Here is a 25653-nt window from a genome sequence, read left to right on the forward strand (position 1 = left end):
TCCCTCACCCGCCTGCTCAGGAGTCTAGCTCCCCCAGTCCCCAGATCCCCCAAGACCCCCAGTGAAGCGTCCCCACATACCCACATACCCCCAGACCCCCACCCTCAGTGGAGTGTCCGCCCATCCCCCTCAAACCACCACCCCCAGTGAAGCATCCCCACCTCCACCCTAACACCTACCCCCGGTGGTTTTGGCCCTAGACTGGTTTGCTTCTTCACTAGTGTGAAGAAACATTCCGTTTTCTCATTACTCCCAATGCAGGGCTTTAGCTTCCATTTCCGGTACCCGGGGCTCAGCCTTCCGGAAAATTTGGGAGTGCAGCAAAGTTGAGTTCTGTTCAGCGGAACGTACTAAACTAATCCGTACGAACGGATGCATGTGAATGGTTCCATAGGTTAACATTGGATCCATTCACATCTGTTCCGTTTGTACAGTATCCGTTCCTTTCCACTTACCGGTCCGCTTTTTAACGCTGATGTAAACTGGGCCTCAGAAACTAGCTTTCAAAATCATGTATAGTAAAAAAATAAGTATGGAAAAATTGCAATGGATTCCCTTTCATGCCCTGATGGAAATACACACGGCGACGCCACATGTGCTCCCTAACAAGTGGTTACATAGTTACATAGTTATTTGGGTTCAAAAAAGACATACGTCCATCGTGTTCAACCAGAGGACAAACTACAACACTTTGCTCACATATCCCTGTTGATCCAGAGGAAGGCGAAAAACCCTTACAAGGCATGGTCCAATTAGCCCCAAAAGGGAAAAAAATCCTTCCCGACTCCAGATGGCAATCAGATAAAATCCCTGGATCAACATCATTAGGCATTACCTAGTAATTGTAGCCATGGATGTCTTTCAACGCAAGGAAAGCATCTAAGCCCCCTTTAAATGCAGGTATAGAGTTTGCCATAACTACTTCCTGTGGCAATGCATTCCACATCTTAATCACTCTTACTGTAAAGAACCCTTTCCTAAATAAATGGCTAAAACGTTGTTCCTCCATGCGCAGATCATGTCCTCTAGTCCTTTGAGAAGGCCTAGGGACAAAAAGCTCATCCGCCAAGCTTTTATATTGCCCTCTGATGTATTTATACATGTTAATTAGATCCCCTCTAAGGCCTCTTTTCTCTAGTGTACTTGGTTTTCCACCTGTGACGGGAGGAGTTGTCCATATCCATCATTCACAAGGTGAAGCGTCAGCCGGCTCGCCCCGGCCAGGTGCATCCTGAGAGCAGCTGTCAGTCTTGTTCATGTTCATCTCTTGGCAGGTTCAAGTAGAGCTCTTCACATTATTCCATTACTCTCAGTCAGGAGAACATTTGTGCTTGTCAATAAAATGTATATCCTTCTGCTTATTGCCTTTTTTTTTTTTTTTTTGCAATAACACGATGCGGGCCACTCCAAATATTCCACTTTACGCACAAGCAGGCAATGTAAGGAAAGCACAGCGGTAATAACAAGCCGAGTGCAGTGACCGGCAGCTAATCACCGGCTAATAAAGAAAAAGGGTGAATGGAGAATGCCATCAGAAAAACATTTCAGTTTAACCCTTTAGCAGCCAATTTATTTCAAGGCTCGCAAGTGCTCCAGGCCAATTTGTTTTAGCACTTTTTTAATTTTATTTCTTATGTGTTATATTTCCCTGCTTCTAATTAGTACTGCTGTAATGCGTATTTATGGCCACTTGTCACTAGGGGGCCGAAGCAGCAAATTTAGGTGCATTCGGCGAGTGGACTAATTGGGAGCCGTCATAGGCGCCAATGCAAAATATCGGTAAATGGCTGCCGCAGGAGAATTTTAGGCGCCTGGTAAATAGCTATATATATCGGGCACCATGGGCGTTTACATGCGGATATTTTAGACGCTTATGGCGGCGCCCGAGAATTAGCATTTTTTTTTTGCCATGGATGCGATCGTCACATTGCACCACAGCTAGTGGAAACGGGCCCTTAGGTAACTAGTGTGTGGGGGGTTTAGGCAAGCAGTTTCTGCGGGTGGAGGGGGGCTAGGGTTAGGCGTTAGGTAGGTAGTGTGCACTGGGGGGGGGGGGGGGTTAGGCATTAGGCAGGTAGTGTGTGCGGGGGGTTAGGTTTAGGCATCAAAGAAGTAGTGTGTATGGGGGGGGGTTTAGGTTTAGGTGTTAGGCAGGTAGTGTGAGCGTGGGGGGGGGGGGAGGTTAGACATTGGGTGGAAGAGTAGGGTGGTTAAGTTTGGCCATAGTAAAATGTTGGTATTCAATACCGATATTTTACACTTTACTAGGAAAATATCGGTATTGAATACCAATATTTTACTATCAGCATTACTGAGCGCCCAAATTTCTAGGTGCCTTTATTAGATAGATGCCTAGGGGGCAGTGTGAGACACTAACAGAGGGCTCTCAGTTTCTATATTTTCTGCTAGTAAAGAGAGATCAAAGCATTCCAAGAATTTACAGCACAAGGAGTTCTGCCGACTGAGGTCAAAAGCAGTGCACTTACCTCAAATGAGATAACTCTATTGCAAATGGGTTAAAGCAACCCAAAAGCGACCAGAAAAAAAGGACTCAACTATGTAAAGGGAAGGCTCTGGGTCCCATGTTCCCCTCCCGGTCCTTTCTCCGCCTCCTCGTTCCCCCACTGTCCCCATTCACCATTTGGATCTTTGGGTTTCCTGGGATGGCATCTGAAAAACTCATATCACTGATCGCTACTGAAGGATATCTGGTAAAAAGAGCACTGCTATAGACTTCAATGTTATTTGCCACATTTTGCAGCTATAAAGGGATGGGAAGGGTAATTTTATTACGGCTACATAAGGGCACCAATTATGTTATCACGGCTATATCATGCAAATGTTTGCGGCTACCTAGGGGGACCTAATTTTTACTCCCTAAACACTATGAAAATGCGGCTACAACAATGACACCAAATATATATGACACCAGATATAGATATGTATTCAGGATGGAAGAAAAACTATGCACAAGACCCCTGCTTAAACCAATGCTGGAGTCCTCAAAGTTTGACCAAGTCCCAAAGTTCTGTAGTGCAGAGTAAGTATAGCTGGGCACCTCCAGTCTAAAATTCTTGTTTATTAGAAAATATTAAAAAGGCATACAAACATTTCAGGCACAAAGTTTCTAGAGGGTATGCACGTAAGCGCCGACAGCTGTTTCGCACCCCAGTATAGGGGTGCTTCATCAGGAGGACCTGGTGCCTGCAATGTATGTATGCCTTTTTAAGATTTTCAAATGAACAGGAATTTTAGACTGGAGATGCCCAGCTATACTTTCTCCAGATATAGATATCTCTTTGACATAAAATGCAACTACAATTATTGTGTAAAATCAGATATATCCTTTCAAAATATGCATGGCACTACTGGAAATTCAGGCTGCAGTTACGCATGAGAACAGGAGCCGCAGCCGATTTGGAAACTACCGTAGCCTCCATTGCAAATACTTCCTAAAAGAAGTGATGCCCTGGTAGAGCTTTCCATGACCAGAGATCCTAATGACACTAACTACACAATCGTACCAACCCTCCTAGCCTACATATCACAACACATCCACACAGAGATCCTAATGACACTAACTACACAATCCTACCAACCCTCCTAGCCTACATATCACAACACATCCACACAGAGATCCTAATGACACTAACTACACAATCCTACCAACCCTCCTAGCCTACATATCACAACACATCCACACAGAGATCCTAATGACACTAACTACACAATCCTACCAACCCTCCTAGCCTACATATCACAACGCATCCACACAGAGATCCTAATGACACTAACTACACAATCCTACCAACCCTCCTAGCCTACATATCACAACACATCCACACAGAGATCCTAATGACACTAACTACACAATCCTACCAACACTCCTAGCCTACATATCACAACACATCCACACAGAGATCCTAATGACACTAACTACACAATCGTACCAACACTCCTAGCCTACATATCACAACACATCCACACAGAGATCCTAATGACACTAACTACACAATCCTACCAACCCTCCTAGCCTACATATCACAACGCATCCACAAAGAGATCCTAATGACACTAACTACACAATCGTACCAACACTCCTAGCCTACATATCACAACACATCCACACAGAGATCCTAATGACACTAACTACACAATCGAACCAACACTCCTAGCCTACATATCACAACACATCCACACAGAGATCCTAATGACTCTAACTACACAATCCTACCAACCCTCCTAGCCTACATATCACAACACATCTACACAGAGATCCTAATGACACTAACTACACAATCCTACCAACCCTCCTAGCCTACATATCACAACGCATCCACACAGAGATCCTAATGACACTAAGTACACAATCCTACCAACACTCCTAGCCTACATATCACAACACATCCACACAGAGATCCTAATGACACTAACTACACAATCCTACCAACCCTCCTAGCCTACATATCACAACAAATCCACACAGAGATCCTAATGACACTAACTACACAATCGTACCAACACTCCTAGCCTACATATCACAACACATCCACACAGAGATCCTAATGACACTAACTACACAATCCTACCAACACTCCTAGCCTAAATATCACAACACATCCACACAGAGATCCTAATGACACTAACTACACAATCCTACCAACACTCCTAGCCTACATATCACAACGCATCCACACAGAGATCCTAATGACACTAACTACACAATCCTACCAACACTCCTAGCCTACATATCACAACACATCCACACAGAGATCCTAATGACACTAACTACACAATCCTACCAACCCTCCTAGCCTAAATATCACAACGCATCCACACAGAGATCCTAATGACACTAACTACACAATCCTACCAACACTCCTAGCCTACATATCACAACGCATCCACACAGAGATCCTAATGACACTAACTACACAATCCTACCAACCCTCCTAGCCTACATATCACAACACATCCACACAGAGATCCTAATGACACTAACTACACAATCGTACCAACCCTCCTAGCCTACATATCACAACACATCCTCACAGAGATCCTAATGACACTAACTACACAATCCTACCAACCCTCCTAGCCTACATATCACAACACATCCACACAGAGATCCTAATGACACTAACTACACAATCCTACCAACCCTCCTAGCCTACATATCACAACACATCCTCACAAAGATCCTAATGACACTAACTACACAATCCTACCAACCCTCCTAGCCTACATATCACAACGCATCCACACAGAGATCCTAATGACACTAACTACACAATCCTACCAACCCTCCTAGCCTACATATCACAACACATCCACACAGAGATCCTAATGACACTAACTACACAATCCTACCAACCCTCCTAGCCTACATATAACAACACATCCACACAGAGATCGTAATGACACTAACTACACAATCCTACCAACCCTCCTAGCCTAAATATCACAACACATCCACACAGAGATCCTAATGACACTAACTACACAATCCTACCAACCCTCCTAGCCTAAATATCACAACGCATCCACACAGAGATCCTAATGGCACTAACTACACAATCCTACCAACCCTCCTAGCCTACATATAACAACACATCCACACAGAGATCCTAATGACACTAACTACACAATCCTACCAACCCTCCTAGCCTAAATATCACAACGTATCCACACAGAGATCCTAATGACACTAACTACACAATCCTACCAACACTCCTAGCCTACATATCACAACACATCCACACAGAGATCCTAATGACACTAACTACACAATCCTACCAACCCTCCTAGCCTAAATATCACAACACATCTACACAGAGATCCTAATGACACTAACTACACAATCGTACCAACCCTCCTAGCCTACATATCACAACACATCCACACAGAGATCCTAATGACACTAACTACACAATCCTACCAACCCTCCTAGCCTACATATCACAACGCATCCACACAGAGATCCTAATGACACTAAGTACACAATCCTACCAACCCTCCTAGCCTACATATCACAACACATCCACAATTCCAACATGAACACGTTTCGCCCTTAAAAGGGCTTCATCGGGGTAAAAATTACAACAATAAACAGTTAGATGTACAGTCTTGATGTTAGATGTATTTTTATCCACAGACATTTAAGGGGTCAACTTGAAAAGAACTGGCAGCTTGAAAACAGATCTCCATGATCTCCATTTTTTTGTTTCTCAATTTTAAAAACCTTAAAGTGGAGATCCTTTAAGCTGAATGACACGTTTAAGAATCTGGTGTTTTGAAATGTGTTGGTATTTGGAATAAAACTGTATTTTTCTGGCGAATTACCTGTTCGGTGTATTTATAAATGAGCCTGTAGTTTTGGACAAGGCACAGTAAGTTTAAAGACAAAAAAAAAGTGATGTGACAAGCGTTCATGGGCTGCCGACTAATTACTTAAAATGGATGGGAAGGCTCTTTAATAATGACAGGTCAGGAAAAAGGGGGCTTGTTTAGTTCAGAATAAAGATGTCTAGTGAATATGCAGTTAAAGTGAATTAATTTTTTTTAATCCCCAGACTCATCAGTACTGGAAGAAGCTTTTGACAGAACCCCATTCTGAGCGATATATTAGCGGCAAAATCAATAAAGGAATTTAAAAATGGATTAGATGCTTTCTGTAGCACTAATCGCATCTGCTGCTACAATTCCGTATTGGAAGGTTTTGATCAAGGAATTAATCTAACTGCCACTTATATGGTCAGAAAAGATTATTCTCTTTTCTCCAAGAGGCAAGATTTGAATACACAACCCGGGGAAGGGAGGGGGGAAGAGATTGCCTTTATTTTACTATCTTTTCTTTTCTTTTTTTTTCAAAACCAAACTGCTTATGTTGTGAATATCAGTGAGATCCGGAAGACCTCAGGTTAATGTGCTCCAGGCAATCTGGACTATTGAACAGATTTGAAAGTGTAAATTATTTATTGGTTTCCATCTGTTTCCAGAACTTCTGAAAACACCAGAGTCTGGGGGCTGAAGCACTAAAGGCTTTCTGGAGCTAGAAAACACAGAAGAACAGAAGTCATCCTGCAGAACTGCTCTGTATTTTTTTGTAAGGCTGTCATTATTAAAGCGGATCCGAGATGAAAAACTAACTATAACAAGTAACTTGTCTATATATCTTATCTAAAGTTTAGATAGTTTACACAGCAAATCTAGGTGAAAACAGCTTTAATAGAGTATTATTTCTTCCTGTGATACAATGACAGCAGCCATGTTGTTTGTAAACATTGTACAGAGGCAGGCTTATCTGCATCTTGAGCAAAAAAACCTAATCCCCCATCCTCCTCCCTCCTCCCTCTCTGCCTCTGAAATATCTGGCTAGTAATACCTCCTCCTCCTCCTGCCCAGACTGAACTCCCATGATCCCTTGCTACTGTCTGAAAGTGCCTTGGCTCTCTGAAAACATGTGGGCGTGGCTTGTTTAGTTTATAGGGAATTCAAGTATTAAAACAAAAACAAAAAAGTATTTGGCTTGAGGAATGCCCTATAACCACTTGAGGACCTAGGGCTTTCTACCCCTTAAGGACCGGCCACTTTTTTTCCATTCAGACCACTGCAGCTTTCACGGTTTATTGCTCGCTCATACAACCTACCACCTAAATGAATTTTGGCTCCTTTTCTTGTCACTAATAAAGCTTTCTTTTGGTGCGATTTGATTGCTCCTGCGATTTTTACTTTTTATTATATTCAGCAAAAAAGACATGAATTTTGGCAAAAAAATGATTTTTTTAACTTTCTGTGCTGACAGTTTTCAAATAAAGTAAAATTTCTGTATACATGCAGCGCGAAAAATGTGGACAAACATGTTTTTGATAAAAAAAAACCCATTCAGCGTATATTTATTGGTTTGGGTAAAAGTTATAGCGTTTACAAACTATGGTGCCAAAAGTGAATTTTCCCATTTTCAAGCATCTATGACTTTTCTGACCCCCTGTCATGTTTCATGAGGGGCTAGAATTCCAGGATAGTATAAATACCCCCCAAATGACCCCATTTTGGAAAGAAGACATCCCAAAGTATTCACTGAGAGGCATAGTGAGTTCATAGAAGATATTATTTTTTGTCACAAGTAAGCGGAAAATGACACTTTGTGACAAAAAAAAAAAAAAAAAGTTTCCATTTCTTCTAACTTGCGACAAAAAAAAATGAAATCTGCCACGGACTCACCATGCCCCTCTCTGAATACCTTGAAGGGTCTACTTTCCAAAATGGGGTCATTTGTGGGGTGTGTTTACTGTCCTGACATTTTGGGGGGTGCTAAATTGTAAGCACCCCTGTAAAGCCTAAAGGTGCTCATTGGACTTTGGGCCCCTTAGCGCAGTTAGGCTGCAAAAAAGTGCCACACATGTGGTATTGCCGTACTCAGGAGAAGTAGTATAATGTGTTTTGGGGTGTATTTTTACACATACCCATGCTGGGTGGGAGAAATATCTCTGTAAATGACAATGTTTTGATTTTTTTTACACACAATTGTCCATTTACAGAGTTATTTCTCCCACCCAGCATGGGTATGTGTAAAAATACACCCCAAAACACATTATACTACTTCTCCCGAGTACGGCGGTACCACATGTGTGGCACTTTTTTGCACCCCAAGTACGCTAAGGGGCCCAAAGTCCAATGAGTACCTTTAGGATTTCACAGGTCATTTTGCGGAATTTGATTTCCAGACTACTCCTCACGGTTTAGGGCCCCTAAAATGCCAGGGCAGTATAGGAACCCCACAAATGACCCCATTTTAGAAAGAAGACACCCCAAGGTATTCCGTTAGGAGTATGGTGAGTTCATAGAAGATTTTATTTTTTGTCACAAGTTAGTGGAAAATGACACTTTGTGAAAAAAACATTAAAAATCTATTTTCCGCTAACTTTCGACAAAAAATCAAATCTTCTATGAACTCACCATACTCCTAACGGAATACCTTGGGGTGTCTTCTTTCTAAAATGGGGTCATTTGTGGGGTTCCTATACTGCCCTGGCATTTTAGGGGCCCTAAGCCGTGAGGAGGAGTCTGGAAATCAAATTCCGCAAAATGACCTGTGAAATCCTAAAGGTGCTCATTGGACTTTGGGCCCTTTAGCGCAGTTAGGGTGCAAAAAAGTGCCACATATGTGGTATCGCCGTACTCGGGAGAAGTAGTACAATGTGTTTTGGGGTGTATTTTTACACATACCCATGCTGGGTGGGAGAAATACCTCTGTAAATGACAATCTTTTGATTTTTTTACACACAATTGTCCATTTACAGAGATATTTCTCCCACCCAGCATGGGTATGTGTAAAAATTCACCCCAAAACACATTGTACTACTTCTCCCGAGTACGGCGATACCACATGTGTGGCACTTTTTTGCACCCTAACTGCGCTAAAGGGCCCAAAGTCCAATGAGCACCTTTAGGCTTTCACAGGTCATTTTGCGGAATTTGATTTCCAGACTACTCCTCACGGTTTAGGGCCCCTAAAATGCCAGGGCAGTATAGGAACCCCACAAATGACCCCATTTTAGAAAGAAGACACCCCAAGGTATTCCGTTAGGCGTATGGTGAGTTCATAGAAGATTTTATTTTTTGTCACAAGTTAGTGGAAAATGACACTTTGTGAAAAAAACATTAAAAATCTATTTTCCGCTAACTTTCGACAAAAAATAAAATCTTCTATGAACTCACCATACTCCTAACGGAATACCTTGGGGTGTCTTCTTTCTAAAATGGGGTCATTTGTGGGGTTCCTATACTGCCCTGGCATTTTAGGGGCCCTAAGCCGTGAGGAGGAGTCTGGAAATCAAATTCCGCAAAATGACCTGTGAAATCCTAAAGGTGCTCATTGGACTTTGGGCCCTTTAGCGCAGTTAGGGTGCAAAAAAGTGCCACACATGTGGTATCGCCGTACTCGGGAGAAGTAGTACAATGTGTTTTGGGGTGTATTTTTACACATACCCATGCTGGGTGGGAGAAATAACTCTGTAAATGGACAATTGTGCGTAAAAAAATCAAAAGATTGTCATTTACAGAGGTATTTCTCCCACCCAGCATGGGTATGTGTAAAAATACACCCCAAAACACATTGTACTACTTCTCCCGAGTACGGCAATACCACGTGTGGCACTTTTTTGCACCCTAACTGCTCTAAGGGGCCCAGAGTCCAATGAGTACCTTTAGGCTTTACAGGGGTGCTCACAATTTAGCACCCCGCCCACTTGCCAGGACAGTTAACAAACCCCACAAATGACCCCATTTTGGAAAGAATACACAACAAGGTATTCCATGAGGGTAATGGTGAGGTCATTGAAAATTTTATTTTTTGTCACAAGTTAACGGAAAATGACACTTTGTTAAAAAAAAATAAAAAAAAAAATTCTGCTAACTTGTGACAAAAATTAAAATCTTTTATGAACTCACTGTGCACCTCACATAATACTTTAGGGTGTCCTCTTTCCAAAATGGGGTCATTTGTGGAGTCTGTCCTGGCATTTTAGGGTCTCTGCAATCATTACATGTATGGCCAGTATTAGGAGTTTCTGCTATACTCCTTATATTGGGTATACAAGTAATGCACTCTGGGCTGAAAGGAAAAATGAACGGCAAACATACCTTGCTCCCCATCAATGGCAGATCTTCCTCCACATCAATGGCAGTGATAACCTCAGGAGAGAGACACCCCGTGCCACCCTGCACTCAGGGTGAGCCACCAACTTATGTGACTGGGCCTCAGAACTTTAGTATACAGCATTATGCCTGTAGGATACAGCAATATGCCTGCCAATAGAGATGACTCTGTGTGGCATTAAAGCATCATCATCGGCCCAAATCACATATAAACCGGGGGTGTCCACACTCAAGGGAAATTCAAACATGCCGTCTTATATCGCCAATCCAGGACAGATCAGCAATATCAAGCATGGAAACCGATCCTTCTTCCCACTTTTATGCTTACCCGTTTGGTCTTCAAGCTTACCTCTCCTCTCCCTGCGACAATGTGCAAAAGACCACTGAGTGTGTGCCTACTCCTGTGTCTGGAGTTCCCTAGGTTCTAATAGTGTACCTGCTCGTGGTACCTCTCAAAACACGGCCCTACGCATAGGCCAGGCTGGTCAGGACAGCGGGGACAATAAAAACTGGTGTCATTCCTTCTTCCAGTCCTGCTGCAGACACGACAACGTTTTCTTCGGATGCGTTGACCTGGGGCACACGGAATCTGATAGGCGTAATGCCTACCATGCAGTCGGCTAGTTGCATCTGGGGGGGGGGCCTGGCACCTCCTGGATACAGGATGTCTAGAATGATCTGTTCCTGAAATTGGAGGAAGGATCCAGTTCTCCCAGCCTTACTGTAGAGAACAAAGCTGTTGTAAACTGCCAATTGAATCAGATAAAAAGACACTTTCTTATACCAGCGTCTTGTTTTCCGGGTAACTAAATAGGGCGCTAACCTCTGGTCATTGAAGTCCACCCCTCCCATGTTGACATTATATTCGTGGACGACAAGGGGCTTTTCAATGACCTTAGTTGCCCGTTGAATTTGGACAGTCGTGTCTGTGTGAATGGTGGACAGAAAGTAAACGTCCCTCTTGTCCTTCCATTTCACCGCGAGCAGGTCTTCAGTACGCAAGGCGGCCCTCTGCCCCCGTTGAAGTCTGGTGGTAACGAGCCGTTGGGGGAAGCCCTGGCGACTAGGCCGCGCAGTGCCACAGCATCGGATTCCTTCTAACTTTAAGTGCTGAAAGAGGGCCACACTTGTGTAATAATTGTCCACAAAAAGATGGTACCCCTTCCGGAACAAGGGTGACACCAAGTCCCACACAACCTTTCCACTGCTCCCCAGGTAGTCAGGGCATCCGACCGGCTCCAATTTTGAGTCTTTTCCCTCATAGACCCTAAAACGACATGTATAGCCTGTGGCCCTTTCACAGAGCTTATACAGTTTCACCCCATACCGGGCGCGCTTGCTTGGGATGTACTGTTTGATGCCAAGGCGCCCGGTAAAGCGTAAGAGGGACTCGTCTACGCAGATGTTCTGTTCAGGGATATAAGCATCTGCAAATGTTGAGGACAGGTGGTCTATGAGGGGCCGAATTTTGTGGAGCCGGTCATAAGCAGGGTCTCCCCTTTCAAGACAGGTTTCGTCGTCGTTGAAGTGCAGGAAGCGCAGGATGGACTCAAATCGTGTCCTGGACATGTCAGCAGGGTACAAGGGAACATGATGTACTGGGTTCGTAGACCAATACGACCGCAATACATTTTGTTTCATTAGTCCCAAGTGAAGGATAAGGGCCAAAAAGATTTTAATGTCGGAAACTTGGACTGGTTTCCACCCGAAAGGCTGGGCATACATGCTCTCCGGGTGCTCGGTGATGAATTGTGTGGCTTTACGATTGGTCTCAACCACAATTAAGTCCAGGAGAACCTGGGTGATGAACAGCTGCAAAAAGTCTAGGGCCGTTCCTAGATGAGCTGTCGCCACCTGGACTCCAGACTGGGCGGTGAAAGGGGGCACTACGGGTGCGGCGGAATCAGGGGATTGCCAATCTGGTTGTGCCAGCACCTCTGGGAGTCTATGGGTACTACGGGCCCGTCTTCTTCTTGGTGGCTGCGACGGGGGTACTACTGCACTTGCCACCGTACCAGTTTCCACTTCCATGCTGACGCTCACCACTTCGTCAGGGTCTACGGAAGCACTGGCACTAAGTCCAGGAGATGCTGCGCTGCTGGTGCCTGCCTCACCAAGAAAACTATCAACAGCGCTAGCACCACCCTGCTGCCCTTGAGGCGGATCCTGCGCCACCTGCGGTCTAACGACTTGGGGTCTGGTACGCCTGGCTGTAGCCGGGACCATAGCCTCGTCATCAGTATCGGTCAGGGAACCACTGCTTTCTACAGGTTCAAAATTGGACCCGGAAGATTCGACGGATGATTCTTCCCAAAAGAACTCATCCGACTGGTCCATATACCTGTATACCTCGTCATCGGAAAGCCCCCTTCTTGCCATTTTGGATTGCTAAATTTATGGGGTTTTCCTCCGAGACTACCCAGAAAAAAAGAGCACCTACCTAGCAAAAAGGGAGTATTTGAGAGGTATTGGGGTTGGTGGGAAGTGGGGTCTCAGAGGCAATCAAACAATCACGGGACAATCAAATCCAATTACAGCACAATCGACTCCAATCACAGCACAAGCAGATCTGATGCACTCGGAAGGTGATGGGGGGAGGGTGGGATTGGGTGTGGCGGGAAGTGGGGTCTCAGGCAATCAAACAATCACGGGGCAATCGAAGCCGATCACGGGACAATCAAATACAATTACAGCACAATCGACTCCAATCACAGCCCAATCAAATCTGATGCACTCGGAAGGTGATGGGGGGAGGGTGGGATTGGGTGTGGCGGGAAGTGGGGTCTCAGGCAATCAAACAATCACGGGGCAATCGAAGCCGATCACGGGACAATCAAATACAATTACAGCACAATCGACTCCAATCACAGCACAAGCAAATCTGATGCACTCGGAAGGTGGTGGTTGGAGGTGGTGGGGGGAGGGTGGGGTTGGGTGTGGTGGGGGGGGGGGGAGGGTGGGGTTGGGTGTGGTGGGAAGTGGGGTCTCAGGCAATCAAACAATCACGGGACAATCGAAGCAGATCACGGGACAATCAAATACAATCGCAGCCCAATCAAATACAAGCGCAGCACAATCGAATACAAGCGCAGCACAGTCAAAAACAATGCACTTGGACGGTGATTAGGGGGGGGGTCTGAGGGCGATTTGAGGGAGTGGGGGGTTGATCAGGAGCCTGCACGGGGCAAACTGAGTCCTGATCTGATGAGAGGCAGACACAGGGGGTTACTGATCGCAGATCAGTTAGTGATTGCTGGGGAGGACAGATGTAAACAAAGAGCAGGGGATGTAATCAGAAGGGGGGTATGAGGGCAATCGAGGGCCTGGGCAGGTGATCGGTTACCCCCGCGGGGCAGTTAGGGTCTGCTCTGATGGGTGGGGGTGCCAAGGGGTGATGGACAGGTGATAGACAGGTGATCAGAGGGGGATCAGAGGGGGATCAGAGGGTAAGGTAGCTGTATACAGATGTATACAGTATACAGGGGGGTAGTCTGGGATGGAGTCTGGGGGTGATCTAAAGGTAGGGGGGGGGGATCAGGGGTGACTAGGAGGCAGTTAGGGACCTAACGCAGGGGATAGCGTTTAAAGTTAGTGATAGGTGGGGGGGTTGGGGTTTTTAAAGGGGTGCAAGGGTGCTGGCAGGGGTCTGCTGGGGTGATCAGGGGGGGTATGAGGCCTGGGGTGGGAGATCAGGGGGGCTGTAGGCAAAAAAAAACGTGTGTGCTGTAATACTCACAAAGTGCTTCCTCCTCGCTAGTGGTCTCTGCAACAATGAGACCACGAGGCGAGGAGGAAGCACGTATAAGGCACTTTGTTTACTTAACAAAGTGCCTTATACATTCTGATTGGCCATTGTTACGGATTCCTCCGCTCGCCGGCTCTGCTAAGTGGCCGGCGAGCAGAGGCAAAATGCCAGGCTTCCGACTCCCGGCGGAGGATCGCGTCACGGATGACGCGATCGCTCCGCCCACGCCCATACAAGGACCGCCGCATTTTGTCTATACGGCGGTCCTTGCGGCGTCAGCTTCCCGGCCGCCATTTGTCTATACGGCGGTCGGGAAGTAGTTATAAACAATAGGAAAGGAACACAATTATGCAATGAGTAAAAGTTCATCTCGGATCCACTTTAAGTGTCAAAAGTTAGCATCTTCTCCAGGGTCCACGTGGCAACATAATGGGGGCTACTGAAAGAGGAAAAAGAACATTTTTTTTATGCTTTTATGCAGGGCCGGTTTTGTACTTTCCAGCGCCCAAGGCCAGGTTTCACCGACCACCCCCTCACCTCTTTCCCAACTCCATTCTGTCCGTAATCACTGGCTTGAATGGACTCCTTTTCATTGTGCTGCTCTGTCCTCTATTCAACAAACAAGCAGCGCATTCTCTGCCCACTCCTGCTCCCTGTAATTCTGCGCTTCTACCCGAATGTGCACAGCAGCCAATACTGTTCTGGGGCTGGGCATGTATACTTTAGAAATGATGATCGTGTATGAGTAGTACTTGTCAAGTACGCATACCCATAACACTCCTGGCCTGAGCTGCTGTGCACCTCCACACAGGAACGCAAACTTACAAAGAGTGGTCAGAGTATGCGCTGCTTCTTTGTCCTATGTGGGACTGGCTGCAGTCAGAGCCACAAACAGGAAAAGGGTAGCGCAATGAAGAGAAGCCCATCCAAAACAGAGAAAAGGTAAGTAACAAATAACAACATCTTGTCAGTATACAGGAAGAAGGCAGCTTAGTAACAGAAAGCTTTTTCTTTTTCTTTTAAGTTAGCCAATAAATGATATGATCCTGATTAAAAAACTTTCTGCCTTCACTGATGGCTAACACGGTACAATACTCTACTGCTACAGGTAATTAGAAGGATCCTAAACTACATACAATGACATAGATGTAGGTGTCCATTAACCTCCTTAGCGGTAACCCCGAGCTGAGATATCCTCCGCGGGGTAAGCTGCCGCGGAGGATATCTCAGCCCCTGGTGGGGCGATTCCTGTCCTGTAAATTGCTGTACGCGCAGCCAGCACTTTGCTAGCTGTGCGTCCAGCTCGATCGCTGCCGCTCTGCGGCGATCGTCCGCACGCAGCGGTGGAAGAGGGCCCCCCCCCCCCCCCGCCAGAGCCCTGCGCAGCCCGGACCAATCAGTCCCGGGCAGTGCAAAGGGCTGGATCGGATGGGTCTGACGTCAGGACGTCGGCTGACGTCCATGACGTCATTCCGATCGTCGCCATGGCGACAGGAAAAGCCAAACAGGAGATCGCGTTCTATACTCGATCTCCTGTTTACTTTTGTGGCCGGCGGCGATCGGACTAGAGGGACACATGCGCCCTCTAGTGGTGTTTTATGTAGCTACCACTCAGCGTCCTTGGCGGAAAAATTGAACCGCCAAGGAGGTTAAACAGTGACAATTTAGTGCTTAGAACAGAAAGACAGATCTGAAAATGAGTCAGGAAAGAGTTAACTGAAGCTGATATCACTGCTGTCATAAACATCCCTGGCTAACAAGAAAAAAAGTCATAAATTTAGGGTTAGATAAGAAAGTAATTAACAGGAGTCATTCTAACAGTTTAGGAGAGAGGGAGAAGTAACTAGCAGAGCTGAAATTCCTCTGTAGCAGTAGAGTATTGTACGGTGTATCATCCATTCCTAATTCAAAACTTCTTGAAATTCCTCTGAATGTGTGCATTAAAACTGAATGCAGCTTTGTCTGCTGTATTGTAAACTGGCACTTTTCACACAGCAGCATGTATGTCCATCATACAGAGGACAGGATCATCCTCAGACGTGCAGGGATTACGGGAACTCTGGAATTTAGACATCAATGCAGAGCAGGGCGCTACACTGCGGACCAGAAGAGATGATTTACTTTAACATATGACCTCTTCTCTCTCCAAGTCCTGCCGCCCTTCTGATCTTATCTGATTTCATCGCCCTAGGCCATGGCCTTTGTGGCCTTCCCAGAAATCCGTTTTATGCTTTCCTGGATTTATTTTAAAAAATGTAATTACCGTAAATGTTTGGATCATAAGACACACTTCCTCCCCCAAAAGAGTGGGAGAAAAGTCAGTGCATCTTAGGGTTCGAAAGTGTTTTGTGGATGCTGCCATCCCCAGTGTCTCGTCTGTTCCCCGGGTGTCTCTTCTGCCCCCCTGTGATATTTATATTTGCATTCCATTTCTTTCAGAGATTAGGGCTCTAGTGCATATTGTAACATATGTTTTGAATACAAGCTGTGCATGTTGCCTTCAGGGGGCTCTGCACTCTATTGATAGTCATTCAGATGCGGCCTAGTCTTATGGTGTGCTGCTATTTCTCCCCTGTCATAGGTAACTGGGAATGTTTAACCTCTTAAGCCCGAAGGGTTGTTTACTTTTTGCATCTAAACAACTTTCACCTCCCATTTGTAATAGATAGCGGCAGTGGCGTAGCTAAGGAGCTGTGGGCCCCGATGCAAGTTTTACAATGGGGCCCCCAAGCACTCTATACATAACAATTGATACGGCGCACCAAAACCTGCCAATGGCAGCTACAGTGTCAGAGGTGCAAGAAGGGGATGGGGGACAGTGTGTTAATGATTACCACTATTCAAAGTATCTATAGAAGTGATTATTATGAACACAGGACCAATAGAAAGCTAATACTGTAGTTGAGGGAGGGCCCTTTGGGGCCCCTCTGGTCCAAGGGCCCCGATGCGGTCGCTACCTCTGCACCCCCTATTGCTACGCCCCTGGATAGCGGAGATACCACCGCAGCGGTGAGCGGCATGGCGTTGTCTCCGCGTCTCAGCCGCCGGCCTCCGCCGCGCAGTTACATGTTGGAGTTTTGCCTGGTCCTTCAGTTGCACTTAGACTGAGGGCTACGCGCGCGCACGCCAGGCGACAGGACCTTTATGCGAATAGAAGGGGAGTCAGCTGGTCAGCCGGTCAACTGACTCCAGCAGTGCTCCTGATTGGCTGAGTGACTGGGGCGGCGCTGTAGAGCGCTCTCAGTATATATAGGACCTGCCTGTCAGTTGTTCCGCGTCTGCTGTTGCAAATGCTACGTGTTAGTACTCAGACCTTAGTCATATCCCAAAGTGTGCTAGAACCAGCAGGAGCTGGGGATCCACACTAAGCCAGATTCTGTTGATAGCTAAAGTACTAATTTCATTGTATTATTTGTTATGACCATCTGCTAGCCCTGACTACTCTTCTGCTTACTGATCTGATTCTGTACTTCTGCCTATCTGATCCTGTTGCCGACTCAGCCTGAATACTGCTCTGATTTAGCCTTCTGTCTTTGTACCGCACTTGTCCGTCTGTTGCTGAACCTGCTTGTCTGACTCTCTTGCCCTCACCAGTGAGCCTAGTCCCTGGTGAGGGATTCTCAGTACAGTTTGATCACCTGCTCCTCAGGTGACCAGTAGCTGCAGTACAGTCTTAATCACCTGCTCCTCAGGTGACCAGTAGCTGCAGTACCGTCTTAATCACCTGCTTCTCAGGTGACTAGTTATACAGTACTGTCCTCATCGCCTGCTCCTCAGGTGATTAGGAGCTATAGTTCAAACTAAATCACCTGCCCCTCAGGTGATCACTTGCTGCAGTGCAGTCTGAATCACCCGCTCCACGGGTGATCAGTACCCTTTGTCTTACTGTGCATCACCCGCTCCTCGGGTGAACTGTTTGCTAGTTCGTCTGCATCTCCAGCGTGCTGGAGTGCTGATTCCTGTGTTCAATAGAGATATCTCCCACTACCAGCTCCTCTGGGGGAGTGGGTATTCCTATCTGTATTACTGTTGCACCAAACACCTATCTTTACATCTGGTTGTCCTGTGTCTAGCTATACTCGCATTATTGGTGATTCTGCAGATCACCACATAATCAGGTATAGCATCTGTATTATTGGTGATACTGCAGATCACCAATAATCAGAAATATCTGTTCTTGCTGACACCAATCGTTACACCATTCATTTGCCAATAACTTTATCACTACTCATCACAATGAATTGGTCTATAGCTTGTTTTTTCTGCCACCAATTAGGCTTTCTTTGGGTGATACATTTTGCTGAGAATGAATTTATTCTAAATCCATTTTAACAGGAATATTAAGAGAGAAATGGAAAAAAAATATTATTTCTCAGCTTTTGGCCATTATAGTTTGAAATTAATACATGCTACCATAATTAAAACCCATACATTTTATTTGACCATTTTTCCCACCTATTACACCATTTAAATTATTTCCCTATCAAAATGTATGGCGTCGATATTTTATTTGGAAATAAAGGTGCATTTTTCAATTTGCATCCATCACTATTTACAAGCCCATAATTAAAAAAAATATATTAATATTCTGCTTTGACAAGCATATTTAAAACGTTCAGACCCTTAGGTAACTATTTATGGGTTTTTTTTTATTATTATTATTGTATTTTTTTTTTAATTCAAAATTGTATGTGGGTAATTTTTGGTGTGGGAGGTAAACAGCTCATTTTAAATGTAAAAAATGTATTCATTTAATAAAAAGTGGATTTGGGTGTAGTTTTACTATTTGGCCACAGTCAAAAAGTTGTGGGAGTGATCGATCTCACTCCCAGGAAGAAGAATGAAGACTAGGAACATTTTGAACTCAGAAAAACCGCAGCGTCTGATGAGACGCTGTCGGCTTTTCTGCGGGGGGGGGGGGGGGGGGGGGCTTCAATCAATGAAAGGAAAAATCTATAATCCCTTTCATTGATCGCTGGGCTAATGCCTGGTGGCGGGAGCACGCATGGGAGACCCCGCGGGAGCACGCACAGCCCCCGGGAGTGCGCGCAGCCCATCTGGACGAGAATGTTTGTCCAGTTGGGCTTAAGTGGTTAAAGTGGGATTGTCGCAACTGGTCTGAGTGTATTAAGTGATAAAGATGGTAATCCTGCATTAAAAACTTTCAAAACTTTTTTCTGCTGTTATGGTTTGGCAATGGCCCTATAATAGCCATTGCCATTCACTTGCATGCTAATAATAAATTCCATAATATTCCTAATCTTCCCTTTATTTCCCTGCCTAACTGCCTAGCTGAAACATGATCCTCTGCACACTTGTGTTTACAAGCAAGGCTGAGGTAACTCAGCGATTGGAGGAGAAAATAAAAAAATTAAGGTAAGATATTACATTAGGATTTAGCCTCAAACCATGGGAAAAAGACATGGTTCCCACCAGGAACAGAATTCTCTTCATTTACTATATAAAATTCACTGAAATCAAAAAGTGGACAGTACAATAGATAGGTTATGTAAGTAGATCAAGTATTTATCTACTTATATATGTTTTTTCCCCCTGGCATACTATTGCTAATCCTCCTGCTTTAAAAGGAAATGAATATGGCACCCTCCATACCCATTTCCTTTAAATATATCAACCTGTCTGTGAGTCTCACCTTCTATGTTTAGATAGTTGGAAACATCTTGACATGCTTTGTGGTTGGTGGTGTCTTTCTGCCGCTTTTGACTCTGCTGACGCTCTTTAGACTGTCGGTAGTGAATTTCCCCATTGGGTTCCGGCAGTTGAGTCTCCACTTCTGTAAGTGAACCATCTCTTACCGTCATTGGTATTGAGAGATAGCTGCATAGAGTCTGAGCAGCAGGTGGCGGTTCGGTCTCAAGCAGACAGCCACCAGCAGGCCTTGCCGGCCGTGGCTGCATCTTAAACGTCAGCGTTGATTTATACACTCTTGGTTTGGCTGCATGACATTGACCGAGCGGGAGGAACAAAGACCTGTCTATGTAATAAATGCTTCCAGGAAAGGTCTGGCCCTTTTTAATATGGACACCTGAGATGAACAATCTAGGATCCTTGTTGTGGCCATCATTTAAATGTCCATGAGCAGTTGTGTCAGGCTCCCGTAGCCACTCGTGGGAACAAGATAATCCGCTAGGCCTAGCAGCTTGGACGCCAGACTCTGCTCTACCTAAATATCTACACGGCTCATCGTGTTCATCTGACGAAACAGAAGCCTTCATTAATAAGTCATTACTTCTGCGCAGAGAAGAAGCTGGGTCACTGGTAATTTCTTTCGGAGCACGGCTTAAAGAGGCGATATATCTTCTGGCTGTAATTGTAATAGACGAAAATCCTTTCTTCTTAGCTTGCCGGAATCCTTCTCCGACGGGATGGAGGCCCGCTCCGCGGATAGTTTTATCTAAGGAGGATGGAAAGTGTAATTTGATGGGAAGTGGTGTGAATGTTCTGCTAATGCTGACGGAATGGTGATTATTTAAAGATGGCTTCGTATGCGGAGCGGAGATCGCACAATGCTCGGGATTAAGGCTTCTATCTTCTCCGGATTCATCCTCATCAATCATCTGTAAAATGATCAGGGATAATATCAGTTCAGAAGTCTGCAATCCAAGAACTCTTTGTGACAGAAGAGAAAGAAAGATAATTCAAATCATGCATTGTTATTTCCCTATAATATACCGGTTTTTATTCCAAATGGTGTGTTAAAAAAAAAAAAAGTAAAAAAAGGATGAAACTGTGTGATTTGCATTTTTTGCTCAAGGCAAAGGAACTTTCTGAGAACTATAAAGTTTATTAAGGCTCACAGTATGCCAGAGCGGTAGCGGGTCTATTTTGATGGATGCATTGTGCCTTTGGCTGGGTCCATGCAGTCAAGGCATCCGGATGGTGAAGTGGGACAACCACAGGGACAACCAGAGACATGACCACACATTAGTTTTGCATTACAGCAGAGGCTGTCTTTTAAGGTGCATACACACCTGTGACGGATGCAAACACGTGTGTTGGGTGTGTAGATGACGACATGCTGTGTTGCTATGCGGGGGGGGGGAGGCGGTGGATGACGAGCTCTCCACGCAGCTGGCGGGGGAGCAACCAGAGTAATGGGATTGGCGTGGGATTTTTGTTGCTGGGGTTGGGTAGATCCAGGACCGGGCTGAGGCAGAGGCAAGAGAGGCTCCATCCTCAAGGCGCAGTGTAGGATGGGGCGCAGGGCCTGGCCTGGGCAGAGGCGAGAGAGGCTCCAACCTCAGGATGCAGTGTAGGAGGGGGCCGGGTCAAGGCGAGAGAGGCTCCAGCCTCAGGGCGCAGTGTAGGAGGGGGACGGGCCGAAGCAGAGGCGAGGAGGCTACAGCCTCGCGCAATGTAGGAGGAGGCAGAGGCGAGAGAGGCTCCAGCCTCAAGGCGCAGTGTAGGAGGGGGCACACAACTCACTCAGCTATCATTCCCATATTGTGTTTGAAGCAGAGAGAAATAAGAAAAGGGCATACATGGCAGTGACTGCAAGTCAGATAACGGTGGATGACAAGCTCTCCACGTAGCTGGCGGGGGAGCGACTAGAGTAATGGGATTGGCGTGGGATTGTTGTTGCTGGGGTTTGGTAGATCCAGGACCGGGCTGAGGCAGAGGCAAGAGAGGCTCCAGCCTCAAGGCGCAGTGTAGGAGGGGGCCGGGCCGAGGCAGAGGTGAGAGAGGCTCCAGCCTCAAGGCGCAGTGTAAGAGGGGGCACACAACTCACTCAGCTATCATTCCCATATTGTGTTTGAAGCAGGGAGCAATAAGAAAAGGGCATACATGGCAGTGACTGCAAGCCAGATAACTAGAGATTAAGGTGATGGGGACCCTGGAGTGCCTCTTAGTCTAATAGCAATCAGTGTGTGACAGCTGGGGTGGGAGGGATGGAGGGGCACACTTTGGTGTCTCAGCCTTGGGTGCTGGAGGACCTTGCCCCGGCTCTGGGTAGATCTGCCCCGGTGGATCACTTGCAGGTTGGGGGTAGGCTCACCAGCTGCTGTACACACGCCTGATTAGCGGCTGACGCAGAGTAAATGGTCGACACTCCAGTTAGAAATATACAATCTTTATTGCTACATAATCAAATATTCCAATGTTTCGAGACAACGGCCTGTGTCTTTCTCAAGGACAAAATACCAAAAAGATGTGCACACAAGGAAGTAGAGCTGGGTGTGCATTACTCGGTGTCTGCAGCTTTATCGGCCGCCTCAGCCGACCTAGGTCAGGTGTGTGTACGAGGCTTTAGCTATGTGCTCTAGCTAATCCACAACTGTAATCATTGCCGGCCAGGAGACACTCTCTGCCTGTGTCTTCACTCTGCCCCCCCCCCCCTCCCTCTGCTGAGCACACACATCGCCCTGGCAATAGCTGACTCACTTAAGTGTTAATGGAGGGGGGCAGAGTGAAGACACAAGCATAGGGAGATTCTTGCCAGCAATGATTACATTTGCCGATTAGTCAGAGATAAGCAAGCTTTTCCTGCTCTCTGTAGTGAAAGTAAACATTTTTACACACAGGGAATTATTGGGAATGCTTCCAAATGTTCTTTTATGTGCCTGAAAATAGTTACTGAAATGTTCGCTTTGATAGTATAATCCCACTTTAACCACTTCCCTACTATGGTTTTGTTTTTCCTTCTGCACCAGAGTAATTTTCACCTTTCAGCGCTCCTTCCATTCATTCGTCTATAACTTTATTACTACTTATCACAATGAAGCAATCTATATCGCCACCAACTAGGCTTTCTTTGGGTGGTTCATTTTGCAAAGAATTATTTTATTCTAAATGTATTCTAGTGGGGAAAAATAAGAAAAACATTGCAAACAAAATCATTATTTCTCAGTTTTCGGCCATTATAGTTTTAAAATAATACACGCTACCATGATTAAAACCGACACATTTTATTTGTCCATTTGTCCCAGTTATTAAAGTGTTTAAAATATTTCCCTAGTACAATGTATGGCGCCAATATTTTATTTGGAAATAAAGGTGCATTTTTTTCAATTTTGCGTCCATCACTAATTATAAGCCCATGCTTTTATAAATAATATTAATATACCCTTTTGACATACATATAAAAAAAAGTTCAGTATCTAAGCTAACTATTTATATATTTTTTTCTTATTTGCCATTTTTTTTTATTAAATGCATATCATTTATTTGGGTACTGTGGGAGAGTGTGGGAGGGAAAGAGTTAATTTTAAATGTATATAAGGATCTTTTTACTAAAATAAATTACTGTAGGTGTAATTTTACTATTTGGCCACAAGATGTCCTTGCGCGCTATTTCTTATTCGTATCTGAATAGAAAGTAATGCGTTCACGTGTTACTACGAAGAGATACAATGACGCGGGCATCTCATTGATGCCAGGGAGAAGTACAACGGGGGTTTAGATTAATGAATGGGAAGTGCTCAGTTATTTCTTTATTTACTAAAGCACTTACTGAATTGCAGTTGCTCAGTCCAACTGCCAAAATAGTAGTAGAGATGCTGGTTGGCATTGGCATCTTTGAATAGACAGAATGCTTTTGTAAAGAATAGAGGTGATTCTGAAAATCTCCTATGTGGAGATGGACTAGTCCAAAATCAGTCAGATTTGTCAGCTTTTTTACTACCTACTGTAAGTGATAGCAACACAGGAAAAAAGTAATTTGTAGACCATTTTACTCTGGGATAAATGTATATTGTATATGTATATATTTTCAATTGTTTTATTTTTTTTTCGCATTAGTGGGCCTTTAAGCTGTGAAATATCTTATAAAATGAGGCAGTAAAGGCAAAATCCATGATGGAATTTGTTTAAGTGGAAAATCTCCTTACAACTCAGGATACACACAGTGATAATTAAAGGAGGATAACGTATCCTCTAGAGTGTGGGTTTCCATGTGGAGTTTGGACGGAAACAACTTCCTGTGAGGCAGAATTAGTTACTTCCCAGGAGGCTTTGCATTACCTTCCTCTGGTACAGAACATCTGGAAATCAATGTGAGCCAGAACTTGATGGACACATCTTTTTTTTTTAATCCTTGCAACTTTGAGTGATTTTAAAGTAATTTTAAAGTAAAAAAATAGTTTTATTATAAAAGTGGCTACAAACATGTCCCTTGTAGCTTTACTAGTAGGCTTTAAAATCCCTTACAGTTATTTTAAATATTACCTGATTTCCAAAGGACAATGGTAAAGTAAATGACCCTGTTTTAAAAATCAGGAAGTTTGGCTTTGCGCCAGGAGTGGTACATAGCTCCTCCCTTCCTTGCCCAACTAATGATGCAGATCTCGCGGACTGGCCTGGGGGGAAGGGGGGATTCTCCCCCCGGGCCACCTTCTCTTTCAACACTCAGGGCGGTCAGATTGCTATACAGCAGCCATTACCGGTAACAATCACAGCGCTGCGGCCGCTCGATTAGCCCTGCCCCCAACCCGCCTGGGGGCCGGGGCTGTCTCTCACTCTGGCTTCCTAGCTGCTGTCACTTGGCTGCATTTCCTATGCTGTGTGCCAGTAACGTCTGATGCAGGGCATGGCTAAATGGTCTGGCTTTGCTCCTTCCAGATCCCTCAGCATTGGCTGCTGTGTGTTGCTCTCTTAACCACTTCCCGACCGCCTAACGCACAGGGGCGGCCGGGAAGTGGAGCCCGCAAGGACCAGCTCACCCACAGAGGTGGCGGTCCTTGTAAGGGCATGGGCGGAGCGATCGCGTCATCCGTGACGCGATCCTCCGCCGGCGCCTGTCTCCGTACACCAGCCGCAACATCCCGCCGGCTATACGGAAGCGCCGGCGGGATGTTAACCCGACGATCGCCGCATACAAAGTGTATAATACACTTTGTAATGTTTACAAAGTGTATTATACAGGCTGCCTCCTGCCCTGGTGGTCCCAGTGTCCGAGGGACCACCAGGGCAGGCTGCAGCCACCCTATGTCGCACCCAAGCACACTGATCTCCCCCCCCCCTGCCCCCTGATCGCCCACAGCACCCCTTAGTGGGGTTCCTATACTGCCCTGGCATTTTAGGGGCCCTAAACCGTGAGGAGTAGTCTTGAAACAAAAATGACCTGTGAAATCCTAAAGGTAGTCATTGGACTTTGGGCCCCTTAGCGCAGTTAGGATGCAAAAAAGTGCCACACATGTGGTATCGACGTACTCGGGAGAAGTAGTACAATGTGTTTTGGGGTGTATTTTTACACATACCCATGCTGGGTGGGAGAAATCTCTCTGTAAATG

The 25653-nt window shown here is 45.4% G+C and overlaps 1 protein-coding gene across 1 annotated transcript in view; it reads right to left on the reverse strand.

Annotated features, from left to right (window-relative positions):
* Window positions 1–25653, reverse strand: part of C10H10orf90 (chromosome 10 C10orf90 homolog) — a 922956-nt gene that overhangs the window by 164723 nt on the left and 732580 nt on the right. The window contains exon 9 of the mRNA XM_068255335.1: window positions 20058–20982. Coding sequence (XP_068111436.1) covers window positions 20058–20982 — 925 coding nt within the window. The remainder of the gene's footprint in view (window positions 1–20057; window positions 20983–25653) is intronic.

Source organism: Hyperolius riggenbachi, chromosome 10 (genome assembly GCF_040937935.1).
Source record: "Hyperolius riggenbachi isolate aHypRig1 chromosome 10, aHypRig1.pri, whole genome shotgun sequence".
In the NCBI taxonomy this organism is placed as follows: Eukaryota; Metazoa; Chordata; class Amphibia; order Anura; family Hyperoliidae; genus Hyperolius; species Hyperolius riggenbachi.